The sequence below is a fragment of the Chaetodon auriga genome, chromosome 21 (assembly GCF_051107435.1).
Source record: "Chaetodon auriga isolate fChaAug3 chromosome 21, fChaAug3.hap1, whole genome shotgun sequence".
Classification (NCBI taxonomy): domain Eukaryota; kingdom Metazoa; phylum Chordata; class Actinopteri; order Chaetodontiformes; family Chaetodontidae; genus Chaetodon; species Chaetodon auriga.
Window position 1 is genome coordinate 12,045,719 of NC_135094.1, and position 21,029 is coordinate 12,066,747.

A 21,029-nucleotide genomic window follows, 5' to 3' on the forward strand; every position below is an offset into this window, starting at 1 on the left:
AAGCAATTGTCTGTAAAGGTTAATGATGAATATCAAAAACCACGAACGAGAAAAAAAATAAACAAGTGGTTAACCAGCGCTGCAAAATAAAGTCATTAGGGTGTAATGCAGGACCTGTGAGTGTGTGTCAGCACGTGTGTGTGTGTGTGTGGAATATCGCAGTGGTCGGCTTGCTGTGACTTGTGAGGCAATAACTGAGTCCAGAAGTGCCCGAGGAATGGACTGTAACAGCGGCACGCACACACACACACACACAGCCTCATTATCCTGAACCGCACTCATCTCTCATCTGTGGCTGCACTTGTTTCTTTCTTCGCCTCCTGTGTCCATCACACTTTCTCCTCCTTTGGCTCTTACGCCCTTTTTACACCGAAGAGCAATTTTCCAACCTGTGTTTCCGTTAGCAGCTGTTGTGGGCGGGACTACACTGAAGTGTGTTTGATGTAGAACATGACTTTCTCTCTCTTCGACTTCCTCTGTTATTATTCTCTGTACACTTTCTTCCCCCTTTACATCTATCTAGTGGCATGCTAGCATGACAAAATTACATAATGTGATAAAAAAAACTGAAATAACCCAGTCAGTAAGTTCAACATTTATGTGTAATTTACTCATTGATAAGGTTACTTAATGACGAATTTGTGTCATTATTATATTATTATAGACTTAATTGCACTTTTTAAATTGCACAAGAGATTTAGCCAAAGGTTCTTCATAAAAGCAAGAAACGTGTGTCGCTGCATTGCCTCTAAATTGTGCACATATTAAGATACTTGCATCTCACAGAAAGAACAGTTCACTGGATTAATGAACTCATTTATTTGATGGAAACATTTCTCTCTCCATTAGCCGGGTGCCATAAATGATTCTGTCAATCGCTCCAGGCAAGTCTGACAAATAAAGAGAGAAGCAGCACGTGTTTTCACAAGTTAACAAATGCTCTGTGAGTCAAAGTTCGTGTGTGGACATATGTGAATAAAACAGGCAGTGTGTGTGCACGATTGAGAAAGAAAGTGGGGTTTTAGTAGTTTTGTTCAGTAAGGAAACATGCTACATACACTTTACCATAACCAGACCTTCATCCTTTTTCCCCACAATCATAAACTAGATATTACAGAAAACAAGCCAGAACATTGAAAATGATGTTATTGGAGTTAAAAAAAACTGTGATTGAAGACTGTATATACCAGGTCCTGGAGAGCTGCAGTTCATTTCAAGCGGATATCACAGCAATGGGTTAAGGTGAAATGCAGAACATTGATTCTACAATGACTGAATTCATGTACATGACATAATGTACATTTCCCACAGACAGACGGAGGAATGCTGCTGTGTCTTTTTACATTGACCTTTTAAGGCAACTGTCCTCACTGATGCTCACAAGCTTTAGCATTCGCTTCATCCAACTCCTCTGTGGCTGTGTGTAAGTGTGTCAGAGAACAAGAGATGTGTGCTTTTATCTGTATGTGCATCTGCACAAGGGCTTGTTTGTGCAAGTCCCGGACTATCGGTTGTTTACAGGTTGTTTACGCTGAAAGGAATGATGCTAAATTATTAGTGAAGGGCACTAATTCTCTTCTAAAAGCTGTGATTCCAACACTAATGGAAATAGTGTTCAACAGAGTGAGTGAAAAGACAGGGCAGAGAGAGATGGGGTGGGAAGAAAAGGAGATTTAAAAAGGAAGGAAGAAAATAATTTGAGGTAAAATTGGAGGTGAAGAATGGAAGAAAGGGCACTTGGAATGGTAAATGGGATGAGAGTGTGAACAAAGGGAGACCAGGGGAGGAAAGTGTGGAGTAATAAATGCATAGAAACGGATAAATGTGGAGGCAGAAGATGATTGGGACCATTGGAGAGAAGAGAGAAAAGGGAAATACTGCCTGAGTTTGTGTGTTTCTTTGAGCTGTCTCTCTGCGTGTGTGTGTTACTGCACGCATCAGCATCATGCTCTCTCGTTACTTTATGCGGCCAACTTGTGAATGACTGAATGATGGGCAGACACGAAGCTGTATGTTTGCAGGTGCAGGATGTGTCTGGGTGAAAGAGAGGTGATAAAAAATGGATAAAAAGGACAGAGTATGTGAACGAGGTGAGCAAGGGGTCAGACAATTAGTACAATTACTGCCCAAGTTCCAAATTAGGGGTGTCACTGGTGGCAGAGTATAATTCCCATTTAACGGTTCGTTGAGCTCTAAAATGCCAGCCCTAGTGTAATAGATGAGATCTGAATGGGAAAAAGTAGAAGTGGAAGAGTAGGAAGTGTGCGTCTGTGTGTATAGCCGTGTGTGTGTGTGTGTGTGTGTGTATGTGTGTGTGTGTGGTTGTGCCTGTGGTTCACGGTGAAAATGCTGTTGACAGTGTAATTTGATGAAAGCTGACAGCTAATTTATGAAGCATATTTTTGGGTAAATGATTTTTCCCGGTCCCACTTTCTCAGTCATTCTAGACTGGTAATTGGATTTCCCTAACTTGCAAGGTAGTGAATTAGGAGTAAACTAGTTAATGAAGGAATGAATGACTGACTGTGCATGTGGGTGTGTTTGTGGGAAAGGTGTTTGCACGTTTGTGTGTGTGTTCACGCAACGGCATTTCAAGATTGAGTGTAAAACGAGCGTATTAATAAAGTGTGTGGGTTTGCGTGTGTGTACGCCCACACTATGTTTGTAGGTGTAGGTGCCATCTCTTAGTGCAGTGGAGGTTAATGGCAAAGCTTCGGTCTGCTGCACTAATACCCAACTAATACTAAGCACCTATTGCTTTATTCCTACTCAGTCAATCAAGGACCATGGACACACATTCGCAAACACAACCACACACACGCACAGGCATACTTTTAACAAACCCCCAATCCTCTCTCCTTCCCTCACCCTCTTTCTATCGCCTCTCACTCACTCTAATTGCCAGGAGTGTCTTGTCTTTATGAAGCTCTCCCTAAGGTGGGTCTTTGTGTGCGTGCGTCTGTGAGTGTGTGTATTGTGTGTGCGTGTGTGTTGGCCAGAGGAAACAGAGGAAAATGACAGAAAACGGTTCTGACAGTGACAGCAAGCTTGTTATTCTCATAGTGAAAAACACAGCACTGTGAATAATACTGTGCACAGACACACGCGCACACATACACACACGCGCGTTCTTCAAACAGCGTATTAGACTAAATATCAAGCTTTGACACCGACTGCGCAAAACAGGAGTAAAACACAGCTGCAAGCACTCCCCTCTACTCTTCTCTACTGCATAAAACTATGCACAACCGTGTTGAAACTCAACTAAACCCCAGCATAGCACAAAGCAAATGAATCTAATCCAGGCCAAACCTTATACAACTCAACCATTTTACAAGCCAGCCTAACTAATCCAAAACCAAACTGACACGAAACGCGACCAGGCCTTGCTCAAGTACATTACAGCCAAAAAGACTGAGTCCAAACAAATCTAATGCAAATGAATGTAATCCAAGTTAATCTACTCAGAATGAGCCCAGCCAGGCCACAGCTCATTTCCAATGGTCTGTTTCAATACTATCATCTGTAGTTCTACTGCTGAGTAAAGAGAGGATGAAGGCAACAGTTCAAACACACAGATGGGTGACAAATTAAAGGGAAGAAGCAACACAGGGTGTGTTAGCAAGGTGTTGGATCACAAAAAAGCCACCAGAACAGCTTTAAAGCTCTGTGGAATTGAGCAAATTTCTATGACCACACATTCTGTGACATCTCTGCGTCCATAAAAAGTAAGATGAAAAAGTTGTGTTGACATTAGAGGTATACACTATGCCCCCCCCCCAAAACAACATCCACACCGTTGAATTCTGTAAGCCTTTCATAAATCTGCTTTCCAATCTCCAGCAGGGATGCTTTCTTTACTTTTGCAGTTCCCTCATGAAGGTCAGTTTACTTGTAGCTGCTGCTTTCTCAGCATATTCTTCCTCCGATTTACCAAGGGCTCAAATGTCAGCCTCCATTTCTAGCGCTCTTCTCTTGCGTATCATCCTGCTCATCTGTTCGGGTCTTTCTCAACAGCTTGTTGCTTTCTTTCTCTCCTCTTCACCCAAGTAGCCACGGTACTTCTGCCTGGCTCCTGCAGCCAAAAGCAGCAGCTCCTTGGTGATCTCTCCTTTCATTATGCCTCCCAGCAGACCTGACATAGTCATCAATGAGTTTGTGAGCCACTGGAGATTTCTCCTTCTGATTCTCCACAGTCAATTCTTTGTTAACAGAAAACCCTCTCTTAACGCTGACCTGTTTATGAGGTAGGACAAGTGGAATCCAAAAAAAATCATGTCATCCAACAGAACGATCAGTCCATCTGTTTTGGGGTCAAATTCCTTGAATTTAGCCTGAAGACCAGCTGAGTCGCCAAACTCCCTAATCCCTCAGAGGACATGATCACACTCTGCCTCAACAAGTAGCTCCTTAGATCCAGCCATGTGTCTTTGGCTGCTCACTAATTGGTGATACTCTGGAGCCTGTTTCAGCAGCTTGTCTCTTGTACTCTTGGTGATCATGATGATAGGGTATGTACAGTGCTTTCACTTTGACTGCTGACACCTTTTATGACAGCTTTATTCATTTATTTTATCAACCAGTAACAGAGAATTGAAAATGAGTAAAAAATAGTCACACGTTAGGTGTGTGTGCCTGATAGACAGCAATGTATAAAAATGCAATATTAACAATGACACCACTGAGATGTTTATCCTTACCTTTATCCAGTTTGTACCATAGAGAGGAAGGGCAGCAGGGGCTGCATGATACATGGTGAGGAAGGGAAGATTTGTCTTGCAATGCTGTTCAATACCCCTACTTTCACAGTGAAGAGATGATCAGATCTTCAATTCCTCAAATGGCTTCACCTTTGGATGGCAAAGTTAACCAGTTCCTACCATCTCCATGTAGCTTTTGACAAGTGGCCAGAGCAACAATCCTCTATCCTCTTCTAACCCACTGATGTCCTCAATCCACTGGTGCTTGCGAGACTGAAGCATGCTGTTGCTGCCACCTTACCTCTGCAGTTAAGCATTTGTGTTTGGACTCAACATCCGAAATGGACGTTTGCTTTGTGGCAGATGAAAGAGAAGCACGGCAGGAGGTGTTTTCCCATTGCAGCAGGAGCAGCAGCCGCCACCTGGCGCTTCCTTTAGCGTGGCTAGCTATTGCTTCCGCCTCCATGTTTGATATGTCAAATGGGTTTCTACACAGTGGACATTTTGCAGACCCTGGGTCTTGGTCTTTTTGAGGCATGCTGTTATACTTGATTGTGATTTATTAATCTTTAACGGGGGGATGGCCCAATGGGAGCACCCCCCGACCTCCACACCACCAACCAGCACACATTTACCTAACCCTTACCCTAACCTGAACCCATGATCACAGTAATATTACAGGAATACTACAGGCAGCAGTGTCTATGATCCACTTGCTCTTCTGTGACTGCATGTAGCTTCTTTGATTATGAAGGTAACATTACTCCATACAGTGCACAATATAGACTACATTATTGATAGTATATAGTTTAGAAAACACTGTAGATCAGAGAGAAAACTGATGAGAATGAGTGAAAAAGGCTCAATAAGAAATCTGTCTGCTAGTTTAGCACCACAGACAGCACCGTGGAGTTATTAATACACAGCACAGTTAGGTTGTTATTATTATCATAGGTGATCCAGTCAGGCTACTGGTGTTTCAGAGTCACGGTTGGGGCCAGAGATTCTACTCGCACCAACCTCAGTCGGATAAAGGATCGACGAGTCAGGCAGACCAGATTAACATATTCAACTAAACAACCGCTGTGCTACTGCACTCTCTCTGCCACAAGCTGATGGAGAGGTTAACAAGGAGGATGGCATTCCAACCGTATCCTCCTACAAATCGCCTACTTCTTGTCCATGTGAAGCCAGCATCATTAAATCTGCACCTTTCTCTCTGCTCTGCAAATTTACATTTCTTTAGCAGACAGGCTACAACTCCAGCCAGTGTAGAAAGAACGTTACCTCACACAGGCAACGTGACTTTGTGTGAGTGGTTAAATTATTCAATTAAAACAACACAAGGATTCAGATCATAACTTAACCACATGTTGAGTTTTCCCAAAATGTATTGAGTTTGTGTATTTTCCAGTCCTGGAAACAGCAACTTTCAAATACCACAACTTTTTCCAGGTTTGTCATGGCTGTACTGATTACATTGTCTCCCCTCTGTCTGTATCCTCAGACAGGACATGTGGAGAGTGTGTTGTTGTTAATATGAATTTCCCATCAAATTCTGACAGTGTGACAAAAAGAACATCCCGCCTGTGCCAGTGCCGTGTACTTGTGTTTGAGTCTGTGGTGAATAAAGATGCCATCCTCAGCTTTTACCTGGAGTGTTGAGCAGTCTGGACATGCGACAGCTGTAGGCGATTTGCTGCTCACAGTATTCTGCACTGGTGGTGATGGCTGTCACCTGGAAACACAAGCACAGATATGTATTTTCATTTTATCTTATTCAGGCAGACAGGCTCATTTTGTGTAAAAACAAATTATTGAGCAGGAAAATGAAGCAAAGTGCACTCTAATGTTGTAATTTAGCTCCCTGTGATTTGGAGAAACTTAAAATGGAACAAGTGATCCATATAAATTAAGAAGGAACATAATTGCAAGAAGGATGTGCCACTCAAAGCCTGTCACCTCACTGAAAACTCACTGGTCTTGTACACACTGAAGGTAAAAACTGCTGTCATTCCTCACTGGAGTGTTGAAGCCTGTTCACACACTCGTTTTGATTTTGACTGAGAATAACAGTTTAAAACCACTCACCACATAGATTTGTATGCAGCAAAACCACAGAAGACAAGTGGTAGAGACATGAGGAGAAACACTCATTATGTGAGATTATCATTGCGCATTTGAAAGAATGAAGACTGAATCAGTAGGTGGCTGCAGCATGTGGTTCAATTACACTGTTCCTCACTGGAGTCACAAGCTGGAGAGTGTATGAAGCTGCTGATGGCGGAGGTTTGTCAAAACAGTAATGGAGGTCATATTAGTTTGCAGCATAAATGTTACCGTGGTGACAGACTTCAGTTATTCCGTGTATTACACGCATCACATGATCCAGGGAGACATGACTCACCTCACCCAGGCTCATAAAGACTGCAGACAGTCACTCATATTAACTATAACAAGCAGGGATGTCAGAATACATCACTGATCCATCTGATTGCTACACTTGATTACTTGCTCAGGTTATAGAAAACCAAAACACAACCTGGTCAGATTCCTGCGAACCAGGACGTTGAAAAAGATACCACTGAAATCAACAATGAAGAGGCAAATAATTAGGTGTACTTGGTTTTACATCTGGTTCACCTTTATTCATGTTTTGAGTTGTCAAATATTCACACATGAACGTTTCAGACTGACTTGTCTATTACAGTGTGGTTCTTTCCAGTAAGTTTTGAGTGACAACACCAAAGGAGTGTAAGAAAAGTAGCAAATATGACAAAATATCTTTCAGTTCATTGACTCTATTTGCAAAAAAATCCATGAAAAATCACTGTGGTCTTCATACTTCATAAAAGAGTGTAGATATGGAGCCTCTTAGCATGAAACTAAGATGGCTACAAGTGAAATACACGAAAACCTTTTTTTTCACCTCGTCATATGCACTTATTGAGTAACATATTTAAAAATCTTGTTTTATTCCAGTGTACTTTCATGTAAGATCATATTTACTTTGTGGATAACAGCACATGACGGCTGGCATACAGTATATATAAATGTTTTAGTTTGTTTTTCTTTTTCAAAATGCATCTGAAATGTTACACTAAGCAGCACAAGACTTTCTATGCATAATGTATGCTAGTGTGTGTGTGTGTGTGTGTGTGTGTGTGTGCTACCTGGTCCATAGAGGCACTGTAGTTAACCTGTAAGACGGTGCGTCTCTCTCTACTGGAGCCAGTCACTGTAGTTTTGGGCGGCAGGTTGTTCATAACGGTGGTCCACACTTTGTCCTCTACACACACAAACAAGCTAAACTCACTCGCATGTTAAGATTTCTTCTAAAACTGCAAGAATAAAATCAGTTCGACGTGGTGAATTATTTGTGCAATTCAGGTTACACAAATGACAAACATTTGCACAAACAGCGGATTCACCCACATGCTATAGACACACACACACACACACACACATGCACGCAAGCAGACACGTACGCAGACGCGCACACACACAGAAATCTGCAGTTTAGCTGTCACGCCAGTGAAGTTCTTTCTGTGTAATCTAAGTTACAGCTATGAGACTCCAGGGTTTAATAGACACTTCTGTGCTGTTATAGCATGAGCCGGTCACTCAGACATCTCCCTGTTCATTCACACTGTCAGTCAGGGAATGTGTGTGTGTATTTCGGGTCTCTGAGGTGTGTGTGTACGTGTTGGAGAAAGAGAAACTCTTAACATTTCAGAGGTGTGTGTGAGTGTGCTATTCAGCGTGACTAAGGGGCTAGCCAGCGGAGTGCAGTGACATTTCATTAAAAGTCTCGCCTTTGCTCTGCCTACGTGCTCTGCTGTTCCAGACTATCTACTTATTCCACTCTGTGTGTGTGTGTGTGTGTGTGTGTGTGTGTGTGTGTCACTAAGACCGTTGGAGCGCTCTTACGTTTTTGCATAACAGGTCCATTTCATATGTATTTGTGCTCGCGCGTGTGTGTATGTGTGGTTGCTGCTCCTTCAGAGTTAAATGTCAGTAGCTGTGACTGTGTTGCCATGGAAACCCCAGGTATAGCAGGTTAAGAGTGCTGCTGTCTGAGGTTAAGAATGAGGAGGGATGAAGTTTCCTTCTCTCACAGGTCATTTGGTCGACGCAGAATAGGGAAGTGTGTGCGCACACACACACATGCTTGGACATAAATGCACCACAGATGAAAGTACTGACACAGAAGACACATTACAGGCGCGCACGCACACACACACACACACACACACACACACACACACACACACCTACCTGTCATGTTGCAGTTGACTTTGAAGGGGCCGAGGGGTCCGCTGCCGTCAGGATCGATCCAGTAGGAATCAGAGGACCTTCCCAAATGCTTATAGGCCTCACATGATGGCTCATAGATAGCTGGGGGTGAGGCAGGGACAAAGAGAAGTAGGGGAAAAATGAGCGGTTGGAGGAGGAGGAAACAAGACGGAAAATCCATAACCACTGAGAAAAAAGATTGATTTTGTCGAAATTCATGATTCAGAGCAAACTCTAACTACAAATGTTAGAAGTTTATAGTAAAAATCCTTCTTTGGAACCTACAAAGACTTTGATGTTGCGCACTGCTTAATGCATCTCATTGCTTTCAACATCAGCTTGCTTAATCTATAATGTGTCATGTTGATATATATGCTGACATTGGAACATTTGGTGACAATGATTTCAAAAAGCGCTTTACAAAAGCCAAAGCTTGGCCTGAGGGTGGTAGCAGTGTTAAGGCCATGCTTTTTTTAATCTAAAATCAGAGGGGTTGATCCTCTGGAATACATGAAAGTGTTCAGAGATTTGCATGGCAGTCATTCTCATTTTCTGTCTTGTGGGTCAGGCTAGAGAAGAGGTCATTACAGTAAGCCACTCAAAGTTATTTTTGGATAGGCTTAGGAATCACAGGGTAAGTCATAATATTAAACTAATACCATATGCTGCCCAAAGTATGACCATAAAAATGATCATCTGTTCCTCTGTTTTTCTCCATATGTTTCCACACTTTGTATATTTTGGTTATGTAATGGACCAAAGATTAATTAAATTGTAGAGTGGATCTAAAATAGCACATCAGTGTCTGAAGCTGTTCTCTTTTTTCCTGCTTCCAGAGGGCAATTTCATGTGGTTGCCGGTCTGCATTCAGCGCCTGTCAAGAAGTGCTGTCTTGTCCCACAGACTCTAGCAATCTATCTGACAACATATTGATGTTATATTTGTGTTGATCTACACGCAGACAGACAGAGAGGGGAGGAGAGGAAGAATCACACTTCAAAGAGCAATGTGAGAGAGCAACTCGGGGTGAAAGTTTCTTGATTGAGGATTGTTCAGAGGCTTAACGCCGAGTTTAAAAAGAAAAAAAAAAAACCTCAGCGTTTTCGCTTGCTCAGTTTGCTTCGTCTCAGCTCTTTAATGCTTTCTGATCTTTCTCCTCTCTTCTGTTACATCCTCTGACTACTTGATTATTGGTATTTTTCTCTTTGATATCCCTCTGCTCATCCAGGAGTTAAGTGATGCAGCAGCTTGCTGAGAGGACGTGGTCTTCAACAAAACCGGCATTGTGAGGAACTGACCCCGCTGAACTATCTCACATGGATATGCACAGAACTCAGCAGCATTGTTGAGGCACCACTCCTGGTACAAAAGCTATAATCCAATGAAGTTGACTAACCTGTATTTCTCCTTACATTGCTTCACAGCAGTGGGAGACAACAGAAAGATTCAAAGGCCAACTGATAAATTTTAAGACTTTGCACTGGAGGCCAATATACCTGCAAAAAAATGCTATATAATACACAGTAAACATGCAGTAAACACTGTATGTTTTACTGCAACCTTGACCAGAACTGAAGTAACTCAACCAAGTGGTGCAATAAACAATTATTTTCATTACTGACAAATCTGTTGATTTTTTTTTTTTTTTAAATTAATTCATTACGCAAATCTGTCTTGAAATCTGTCTGAAAAACAGTCCAAACCTCAGAGATAGAACCATTACAGTGATATAAGACAGGGAAAAGTCTGCAAATGTTTGACATGTCTGCCTCGTAAATGAAACAGTTCTTGAAAATTCATGTAACTATTATTATATGTTATTAGATTTTAAACAGAGAGGTCTGATTTGATGCAGAAGAAGTTGAGATACCCTGACATTTAGTCCCAAGTAAGGCAAAACTCCTGTAACCCCTACAGTTCCCATGATGCAACTCATTACTGAACACATAGACAGAGATATGTGGTCACACAGAGATATCGCTATATACATCTTGTGGTTTTATCATATTTCGGTGGCCATAGTTAGTGTCTATTCTTTATTTCCTTTTTCATGTTATATCCTGAAAAACATTTTTCCCACTCTGTCTAATTTTCTCACACTTCATTTATGTTGAATCTGTTGTTTTAGGTTGAACATACATAATATTGCCAAAACATTTCTCTCTCATCCTCTCTAAAAAGCGAACAATGTTTCTGGCATATGGCAGGAGGGATGGCCTTCTCAAATATTTAAGCCTTTAAAAAATCCCTCTTTGGCTTTTTCTCTTTTCTCTTTCTGACTCTGTTCTCTTTTTGTGCTGGTGCTTTCGGTCGGGTTGCTTCTTCTCAGACCAGAACAAAACACACAAAGCAGTCAGAAAAGCCTGGCCTCTGAACACTTCAAAAGTTCATCTGTCCCTCTGCTGAGGATTGTAGCTTTGGAAGGAGAAACAGCTTAATCACTCAAAGGCGAACAGAGGAAGGCCAAATCAAAACAACGCACAAGGAACAGCACACAGTGGCGTTTAAGGGAGGCTAAAAACAGATGGGCAAGAACACACAACTGCACACACACACTCACACACTTACAAGTGTGGCAGGTGGCTCCGGTGTAGCCTGTTCCATCACAGGTACAGCTGAAACTATCCCACGTCTGTTTACACCGGCCGCCATGTTCACAGTGATTAGGCATACACCTGGACAGAGAACGAGAGAGAGAGTACATTTAGACACGCAACGCCTTAAAAAAGGATGGACACATATCACATTTTTCACACACACACACACACACACACACACACACACACACACACACACACACACACATATAAACCTTGAAAAAAATACTATACCAAACAGTGAGTGCAATCATATACCACCACCACCTTTAGTTATTGTGACAGACCCTTTGTTCATACTCACACAGCCTGTTTCACATCCACAAACGGTGCCTTTAGACAACCTTTTTCAAAGAGCATTGAAGGAAGCGATTATGGGCTGCAATAAATCACTCTTTTATACTTAAGACATTGTGTGACAACAGATTGTCTGCAGTCACTGAAACACAATTTAAGGGTCATGTGCAGAATTTGGGTTTATTGCAGAAGATCAAAACCGGTAGTACAAATTAAAAATGTTATCTGCCAACACAGCATTAAGTACAGAGCAGTTAAGACATCTTTGTTCTTCTTGTCAAAATTTGAAAGCCAACTGAAATCCTGGACTACACCAAAGTTTTCTGGTTTGATCCGTCTGCAGGTCCGTCGGGGATGGGTCCCGAGGCGCTGTAGTGTCAGAGCTGGGTTTTCTACACACATACTCGCACACATGTTATGTGATTAAAATATCTGAGTCTGCTTATTTTGAATGAATCAAAGTGATGTTAAGAGGAAAGCCAGCTGGAGGAAAAACAAACACTGACTCATACGAGCTGCAGGGGTCCTTTAAAATGCTGAGTTTTTTAGTAATGCAGGGAGTCCGGAACAGAGATGGTCCATCCCCAGAGGGAGACGAGACGATCACTGTGGTTACACCACCAGGAAATACAAAGCTGACAGGAAACTGTGGACTTGTTCACATCATACACGATGATATTTCCTTTATGTCTCTGTGCATCAGGACTCACATCCACTTACATTTGTGTATTTATATGTGTGGATGAGGTATGCTTTTCTGACCTTCTCAAGAGATAAGAAAATACATAATGAGGCAGCAAACCCAGGTCAAAAAGCAGTATACTTCAGTGTATTAGAAATATAATGTAAGTGTAGAAGTACACTTATAAGAACACTTTTTATGCTTATTTTAAAGTATATTTGACATACTTTTTAAAAGTGTACTTTTAAATGTCATTAAGTACTACTTAAATGTATTAAAAATGAATATACTAATACTGCAACACTTAAAGTGGTATTTCAAAGTACTTATAAAAAGTGTACTTTACTGTAAGTGTCGTAGAAATTGTACTTAAGGGTACTTTTAAAAAGTGTACTAAATTCTAAATAAATTTAATAGTAATTCAGTGTACTTATTTTCAAGTACTTTGTAATACAGTATCAGCGTGCTTAATTGTATTCAGTGTATTCATTTGAAGTATATTTAGGTATATTTCCAACACATTTGTGATGCAATACAGTGTACTGCAAGTGTCTTTTTTTAATGGTCATTAATCATGATTTTCACTGGTGTACTTCAGTACACTTACAGTAAAAACTTGTGTCAATTTAGCAAACTGCAAGTATACTCAAGTCTTACTCAAGTGGTACTCACGTACACTTAAGAATACTTGACAGCAACAATAATAGTACGAAGTGTACTTAGTACATTCTTCAAAAAGTATAATTCAAGTATAATATTTTTCACCTGGTAAGATATTAAATGTGTGTGTGTGTGTGTGTTTTCTGAATGTACTGCTCTGTATGTGTACTCTGTGTGTGCATGCAAGTAAGCAGTAATGTATGTGTAGAATGAGGGAGAAACGAAGAAAAATACAGGTGGAAAAATTACCATTTACAAAATAATCATCCACCTCCAAGGATCTTGGCTTTGACTGTGTTGACTAGTGCAGAAAAAGATGCTTTGGGCAACACTGAGCACTGAGCCCACCCATTGGTATTCAATTCATTTTAAACCTCGACTTTCTCAACATGCTGTTGCATGTACTCCAAATGAAAAAAAAAAAAAAGTCTAATGTGTCTGATGTCAAGATGCATGTAGCTTCAGCAAGCTAACAAGTGCCAAGCAATTGATGAGCACTGACAATCATAAAAGAGTTTCTGCTCAGCAAGCCCAATGAAGTAAGGCACAGAAGTACAGTGACTATATCTGCTCTGGGTTTCATGTGAGAAAAAAGGAAAATCCATGAAGAGAATGAGGCACCTCGAGAGAGTGTGTATGCTTTCATGTGCCACTGCGTGTGTTGTTGTGGTACCCTTATAGAATGACACTGACTTTGTGGAATATTGGAATTTGCATGTACACAGCATTGTGTGTGTCAGCGCGAGAGTGTGTCTGAGGGAATGTGTATGCGTGCGCGTCTGTGCGTGTGTGTGTGTTTTGCTCCTTCCACCACCTCAGCCTAAACAGAATCCCACAGTGGAACGGCATTGATCAAAAGGAGGTCAGACAGGGCTATTGAACTGCCTTCAAAGACATTCTGATTAGTTAGATGGTAACACTGCACCCATTCATCTTCCATGGCAGGACAGGGCCCACCTTTGCACTGCACGGCTGATACACAACATTTGAAGTAATAGAGATGGGCAATACTACAAGCAGCAAAGACAGGAATCTGTTGTGGACATCTGAGTACCTTCACATTCTAAAAAGCTGACCACAGTCAGCCTGTTGCTAGTAACTATCAGCAGTGCTAATGTACCACAATCTGCAATAATAATAATTTCATCCTACATTACATCATACTAGCATTGCAAAAGGAAAACAAATGGTAATAGAAGCAGTTCCACAAATTAAACACAGGCATGAAAACTGAGGGCTTTATTAAAATACAAGTTGAAAAAAGTCAGTGTAAATCAGTCTGAAATAAAACTTTTTTTTCATAATTTTCCACCATAATGTTTTCCGTTAAACAAAGCTTTTGTTATCAAAAAATGCTAACATATTTTTGCTAAAACAGCTATAAGCAGTGGATCAAATGAACATATTTAATGTGGAAGGGTTCGATCACAGAGACGTTTCCTTCAGCTCTAAGGTGCCTTTCAGCCTCTTGTTTTGGTTTTTGTGGGCTACAACTTCACTGTTTTGGTTCACTCACTGTTCTAATAGCATTGTTATTGGCCACAGCAGGCAGCTGTTTTCAGCGAGAAAGCTCTAAAACCCCACTGTGTACTACCTGCCCAGGGCAGCCAAACATAGTGGAGCATTTAGCAGCTCCAGATATTTCGATCAGGAGTTAGTGGAAACTGAATACAGAGCTTAATTTTGGACATGCATTTGTCAGATGGACAGAAACTCCAAATGAATGCTAATGTTGCTCTGTGTCTGCGGGATGTGTAAAGTAAGCAACTCTATGCTGACATGTGTAGTATACCAATTAAAAACATGACGATATGCTGTGTTCACAGCTCGTTTCTGCAGCCCCAAAGTGGCCAAAGTATTTCCACATTAAAAGGCAAACTTTTAATCGTCCCCAACACTTTGTGTGCTCACTCATTTTCTGTATTGTCATCTGTATCAGATGGCATCAGGAGTATAAAATAATGATTTGACCAAAGATCTCAATGCAGTTGCCCAGGTATTATGATTAACAGCATTAGTCCTGCATAAGGTAGAACTTCTAACCTTTTTTTTGGCTTTTGCCTTTATTGAGAGAGGAAAGGACAGGGTGGAAAGTGTGCAGAGGGGATGACTCGCAGCCGCCACAGGCTGGAATCGAACCCATGCTGCTGCTGCAAGGACACAGCCGTAGCACAAGGGGTGCAGCTTTTTAATTGTGTCTTTCTGCATTAGTGTGGACATGGTCTGTGTTGTGGTGTCCCTGCAAGTCAGACCTCTATTGAAGTAAGGACAAAATTGAGCTAAATCAAGCAGTGGCAGCTGGTGTCTACTACTCTGGGCAAGGATATTGATGAATGTAAGTGTTATCGACAAACCTGACCTGAAAACAAATCGCTCAGTTCAGGGAAAATGCTGTTCCAATCAGCACAAGGTCAACTCCTAATTGTAGCTTCCCAATCTTTCTGGTGCAATCCAAACAATTTCTAATGATCATTGAAATCTTTATGTCCTTTGCATGACAGAAAACCACTGCTCCTATTTATCACAAGACTAGACTTAATCCCTGAAGATTAGACCAGTCCGCAAAGTTTAACAGGCATCCGATTTATCTTAAAAAAAAAAAAAGCATTCAAATTGAGCTCAGGGCATGGATGATTCCATATATGGTAAATCCGACCCAATGTGTTTGTCTAGTCTATGACAAGGAAATAAATTGAAATGTCAACAAGTTGTAATGAATGCCTCCAGTGCGCCAACACTGGGACGTGCTGTGCAGAATCTCAAGCTCTGTTATACTTGGCAATGAAAAAGAGAAATGCGTGACTCATTTTTGATGTTTGATTAAGATCATACAGTGTTTTCCAAGGATGAAACCTACTCATTTATTTCAGTTTAAAAACAAAAAAATGTGCTATTTGCACATATGCGCTTGTGCTGTAAATCTACCCCATCAATTATATCCATTTATCAGCATGACAAGCACACAAAAACCAGCCACACGAACATATTCTTGTGCAGTTACACACACAGCAACCACAGCCCTGAGTCATACATCTCAGCATAAGCATTCACAGACTCTATTTATATGACTCTTACAATTTAATACCATTTGATTTATGACACATTGTTCTAGTGATTTGCATATGACTGAATGTGTATTTTCATTCATGAATGATTGTGTGGATGTGCATGCATGCAGGAATTATCAGTCTTACCTGTCTATGATTGCACACATGTCTAGGCTCACATTCTCAAAAGCCCCCACAGTGCCTTTTTCCACTGCATGCAAATCAGCTGGTTGGTCATCCACCAAGATTGCTTGCATGCAGCCCTGGAAGGAACGCTGGGAGGGCGGGAACAGCGTCTGGAGAAAATAGCCTGAAACCAGCAAAAGAAACAAACTTTATTATGTATTCTTTTACTAAAACAAATCACAGAGAGTTGGACGTGAATAAACTGAACGCTGAGCAGAATTTGAGAAGGAGCAGTAACACTTTATGGTAAAGGTACATCAGCTATCATTAATTCATACAAGACAATGCATTAATTATGTAGTACATCATGAACCCTCAGGCATGTACAAGAATTAACAGAATCTCGTGCTTATTTATCAGTGTTATTGACGAACCTGGTCACAGTTTTTTGAAGGGCCACAAACATGTTGGTAATGAAAAAGTAATGATCAATTAATCATGATTAATGAACACTTGCATATAACAGAATACATGTGCACTGCTGTGACCGGTCACTTTTTTTGGCCTGACTTTTTAATGGCAGACTTATCTATGAAAAAAGACCTGAACATTGGACATCATGATGATTGAAATACTTTAGTTGTTGCATTAATTCACATATTGTTCTTGTGCTCATGCATGAGATAGTTCATGAAGCACTGCTTAAATGAATTCATTCCTTTCATGCATAAATTCATGACAATTCATGTACCTTACCCTTTCCATAGCGTGTTAGTGTTACCAACAACATTCTGCTCAGCAGCTTGTGTTTGAACAACAGAATGAAAGAGTGTCGGAAGATGACAATAACCAAGAAAAGATGGATTCCTTTGGTCAATGATTTAAAACACATCATGAAGAGAAGACCTCCTGTAGAAGCAGACATCATCCTTGACGAGGAACAACGGGCCTGGCCAGTGCCTGGTTATTGTCACTTTTTGAAGCCATGAACCTTCATCAGGCCTTTTGTTTTAGAGCTTATCCACAAGGCCCATTAGCCTTAATACCAGTGCTAAGGCTGCAATACACTAGAGGACATATAGGTTTTACTATATACAGTGCCTTTATGAGATACAAGAGTCAATGGCCCATCCAGAGGTAGCACTGGGCCTTGACTGAAATGGGGACAAGGCTAGGACAAAAGTGTGTGTGTGTGTGTGTGTGTGTGTGTGTGTGTGTGTAGGTGTGTGTGTGTGCGTGTGTGCATGCTAAATCTTTTGCACAAATGCGAGTCCATGGATATATGGTGGGCGTGTGTGTACTCTACATGCACAATCTGTCTTCATGCACCTGTGTACAGAGTTTATATGGGTACATGCATAAAGTATGCGTGTGGACATAAAGGTGTTATTACAGTGTACATGCACTGTCAGATATTGGAAATAAGAGCCTGGAATTCAATCTTTGCCACAAGCACACAGGTCAGTCATAAAACACTGCTGCTCAATGACATCTCCATCATGGTGATGTTATAAGCTGTCACACTCTCCAGCATGCCTATTAGCCTCAAGGCCAAAGCATCAAAAAGGCTTATTATAGAGGGCATATGCACTGTGTGCACCAATGTAATTGACTGCCTGACACGGCATCAAATAAAGCAGCAGAAAAGTAAAATATGTGCGGGTGTTTGTTTGTGGGGGATTCATCCCTTTCTTCACATGCTTTCATTTCCCTCCCCCCAAAGTTTCTCCTGTCATCCTTGCCATCTGCCTCTTCTCCTGCCACACCTGTCTGCTGTCTTTCCAGAGGAGTGGGAGACAGACAGAGAAAGGAGAGAGGGAGAGGTGGAAAGGGAGAAGATGGGAAGCGGAGCAGACTGCAGCTGGCTGGCAGCAGTTTGTGTCCCGTGGATAGCATATGAATGCAAAGGAAATGCTACCTTCCTGACAGTTTGGCAGAACGGTGCAATGCATGGAACGATGGATGGGTGGATGGATGTAGGCTGTGAAAGCTAGCAGGGGGTTGGTTGCTCTGTTATTCTATCTAAACCACCGATGGGGTATTTACCCAATTTAACTATACCAAAATATCCTTGTTTGTTGGGTGTCACCTGTCTTTAGCCCTTATACTGCTCATTTTCTATGGAGAGACATGCAACTGAAAATGTTAGATTCATACTTAAACTGGTATGTTTCACTTGATGAAAGCAGCTTTGGATTAAAAGTCCATCACTGAATAATACAGGAAGGAAAATAAACTGTGATAATGCCTGTGATCTAGATAAGAAACTTAACAACTATGTAATCCCTCACCTCGATCTCCAATCCACTATTAAAAGTACTTTGATGTAACCACTTAACCTCCTGCATCCCCACAGAGAAATTAGCAGCTGTACAGGGTAGCTCCCTGGTGTCACTTTTCTTAACACTAGACAAATGTTAATCTGTACGTTGCACGATACTAATTTGCATATTAAATGAATATGAACTGGCTAAACAGAGCGAGAAGGAAGAGTAAGAGGAAATGCATCCTGACAATAGCCACGCTTTAAATTGTTTTTTTTTTTCCGTCTTGTCATTCTCAAGCCATGACCACCAGTGACTAATCTTAACATGTCCTTCCTATGAACATTTTCATCTCCCCATGAAGATGCATTTCATCTTTCATGCCTTTCAAAAATGTATCATTGTATCATCCAGAACGTTGTAACCGTAGAGACCAAGATTAATGGGTCGGAGTCAGACTGAGACAAACACTTGGCAAACAGAGCATAGATGCGGTCATACATCTGCACATCCCCAAGCTATCAGAGTCACCCATAGCTTCAATCTCAGAGAGGAGTGTGTGACCATATTTAATTTTGTTTTCCTGAGTACAACGTTGCTGTGTGGCTTTAATTCATAGTATAAACAAAAACTCTATCTCCCATAAGCCCTCAGGATCTGGAACAGCGGCAATAATCCCCCACAGGTTTGCTGGCACTCTATCACAGCCCCCCTGTTGTGCCCAAAGAGCCTCTCTTACAATACACACAGGAAGACCAGCATCAGCTCTCTGTGAGCTGAGCATCATTTGACTAGCACGACTGGCTCTCAGGCTACAAAACACTTGTTTCCGCATCCCAACACATTGAGGGGGATGTTTCTGCTTTCAGATGAGCCCGGCTGGAAATCAGACAAAATGCTCAGATGTAAAAATTAAACAAATATTCTGTGGATGCAACTCGACAACACAGTTGACTGGAACTGTACGTAGATTCTCACAGTATCCCAAAATTGTGCTGATCTACCGACCACCTCATGCTATTTCTCCCCGAGCTATTTCCCTTAACGGTTAAACATAAAAAGCTGCAGCACACCTTGAGAGGCCCTTATAGTGCCTCTTCATACGTACCATGCATGCATGTCAAGCATTGATGCGCACATGTCAAGGACAAGATCATCCCAACATGGTTGTTGCACAAAGTACGAGACAGAATGCATACACACAAAAACACACAACACACACGTACGGACGGCATAGGCTGCTCTTTGATAAATGTGGATGTGAGATTCTCATGTCTAATTCATCACAAGCTTTAAGATGAAGGAGGAGAGGTGACACAGTATGGAGCAGCATGGCTGGAGGCATACTATACACTATCTGATAATTATGACTGATATGTATACTGTGAGTGTTAATTCACTCCACACGTGTTTGAAAGATTTCTTTCTTCTTTACAGCTAAGTGAAAAATTGCAGGAGTGTTACTGAGGTGTAAGCAGCAAGGTTAAAATGTTTCTGCATCATGGTATACTGCAGATTGTAATGGAAAAGTTTGAGACAAAAAAGTCAAATAGTATAAAACTGTCATTTATTCGTGTCCATAAAACAAATGTGAGAAAAGAAGCAATGAGCTAAGAAATGCTGTGATACTCACTGAAACAACTCATCTGAGTTCTAAAATTAGTAAGTGGAGATTGCAAAACTAATAAAGGAAAGATAGAATTGCCCCCCCCCCCCCCCCCCGATCATCAAACACCAGCATGCTTCAGGGTGGAACATGCCATAATTGACTACATCCTCATTAGTGTATCCATTCGTCCTCTGTTCCTGCAGAGAAAAGAGCATGACTTTATGGCCTTGTGTATGAGCGTGTGTGTGTTTGTGTGAGGGTCCATCTGTCATCCCTCTTCAGGAATTCAATTTGTGGATGTCTCGTGTCAGTCACTGACTAATTTCTCTAAGCGCAGTGTCAGGAGTGAGAAACTACTCCCCGTAAAATAGGCTTTGGGTTCAGGAGGCTGGTTCTAAAAGCAGGTGCTTGAAGGATGGAGGGATGGAGATGAAGGGAGGCAAGGGGAGGCAAAAGAAGGGGTCAACCCGGTTAGAGAGGATAAGGGGGGGCGAGAGGAAAGAGAAGTGAAAAATTGTAACAAACAAAAGAAATGAGGGAGGTAGAAAAAGTGGAGAAAAGAAAGATGAAGGAAAAATTAAGAAAGAGGGCATAGTTGAGGACAGGATGACGAAGGCGCAGAACCAAGTCTGACATCAAAAGTAAAGTATCTTGTACCCTGTAGCCTTGGGTTTAGGCAGTGCCACGTCAATTTTAATGCCACAGAATCAGAAAAGGCAGGTTAATTGTATCTACAGCTACATTCATGGCT

The 21,029-nt window shown here is 41.4% G+C and overlaps 1 protein-coding gene across 1 annotated transcript in view; it reads right to left on the minus strand.

Moving 5' to 3' along the window:
• Positions 1-21,029, minus strand: part of cntnap2a (contactin associated protein 2a) — a 296,814-nt gene that overhangs the window by 90,667 nt on the left and 185,118 nt on the right. Inside the window, exons 11-15 of the mRNA XM_076761762.1 lie at positions 16,427-16,589; positions 11,565-11,671; positions 8,979-9,098; positions 7,874-7,989; positions 6,354-6,438 (exon numbers count right to left, since the gene is read on the minus strand). Of these exons, the coding sequence (XP_076617877.1) occupies positions 6,354-6,438; positions 7,874-7,989; positions 8,979-9,098; positions 11,565-11,671; positions 16,427-16,589 (591 nt within the window). The remainder of the gene's footprint in view (positions 1-6,353; positions 6,439-7,873; positions 7,990-8,978; positions 9,099-11,564; positions 11,672-16,426; positions 16,590-21,029) is intronic.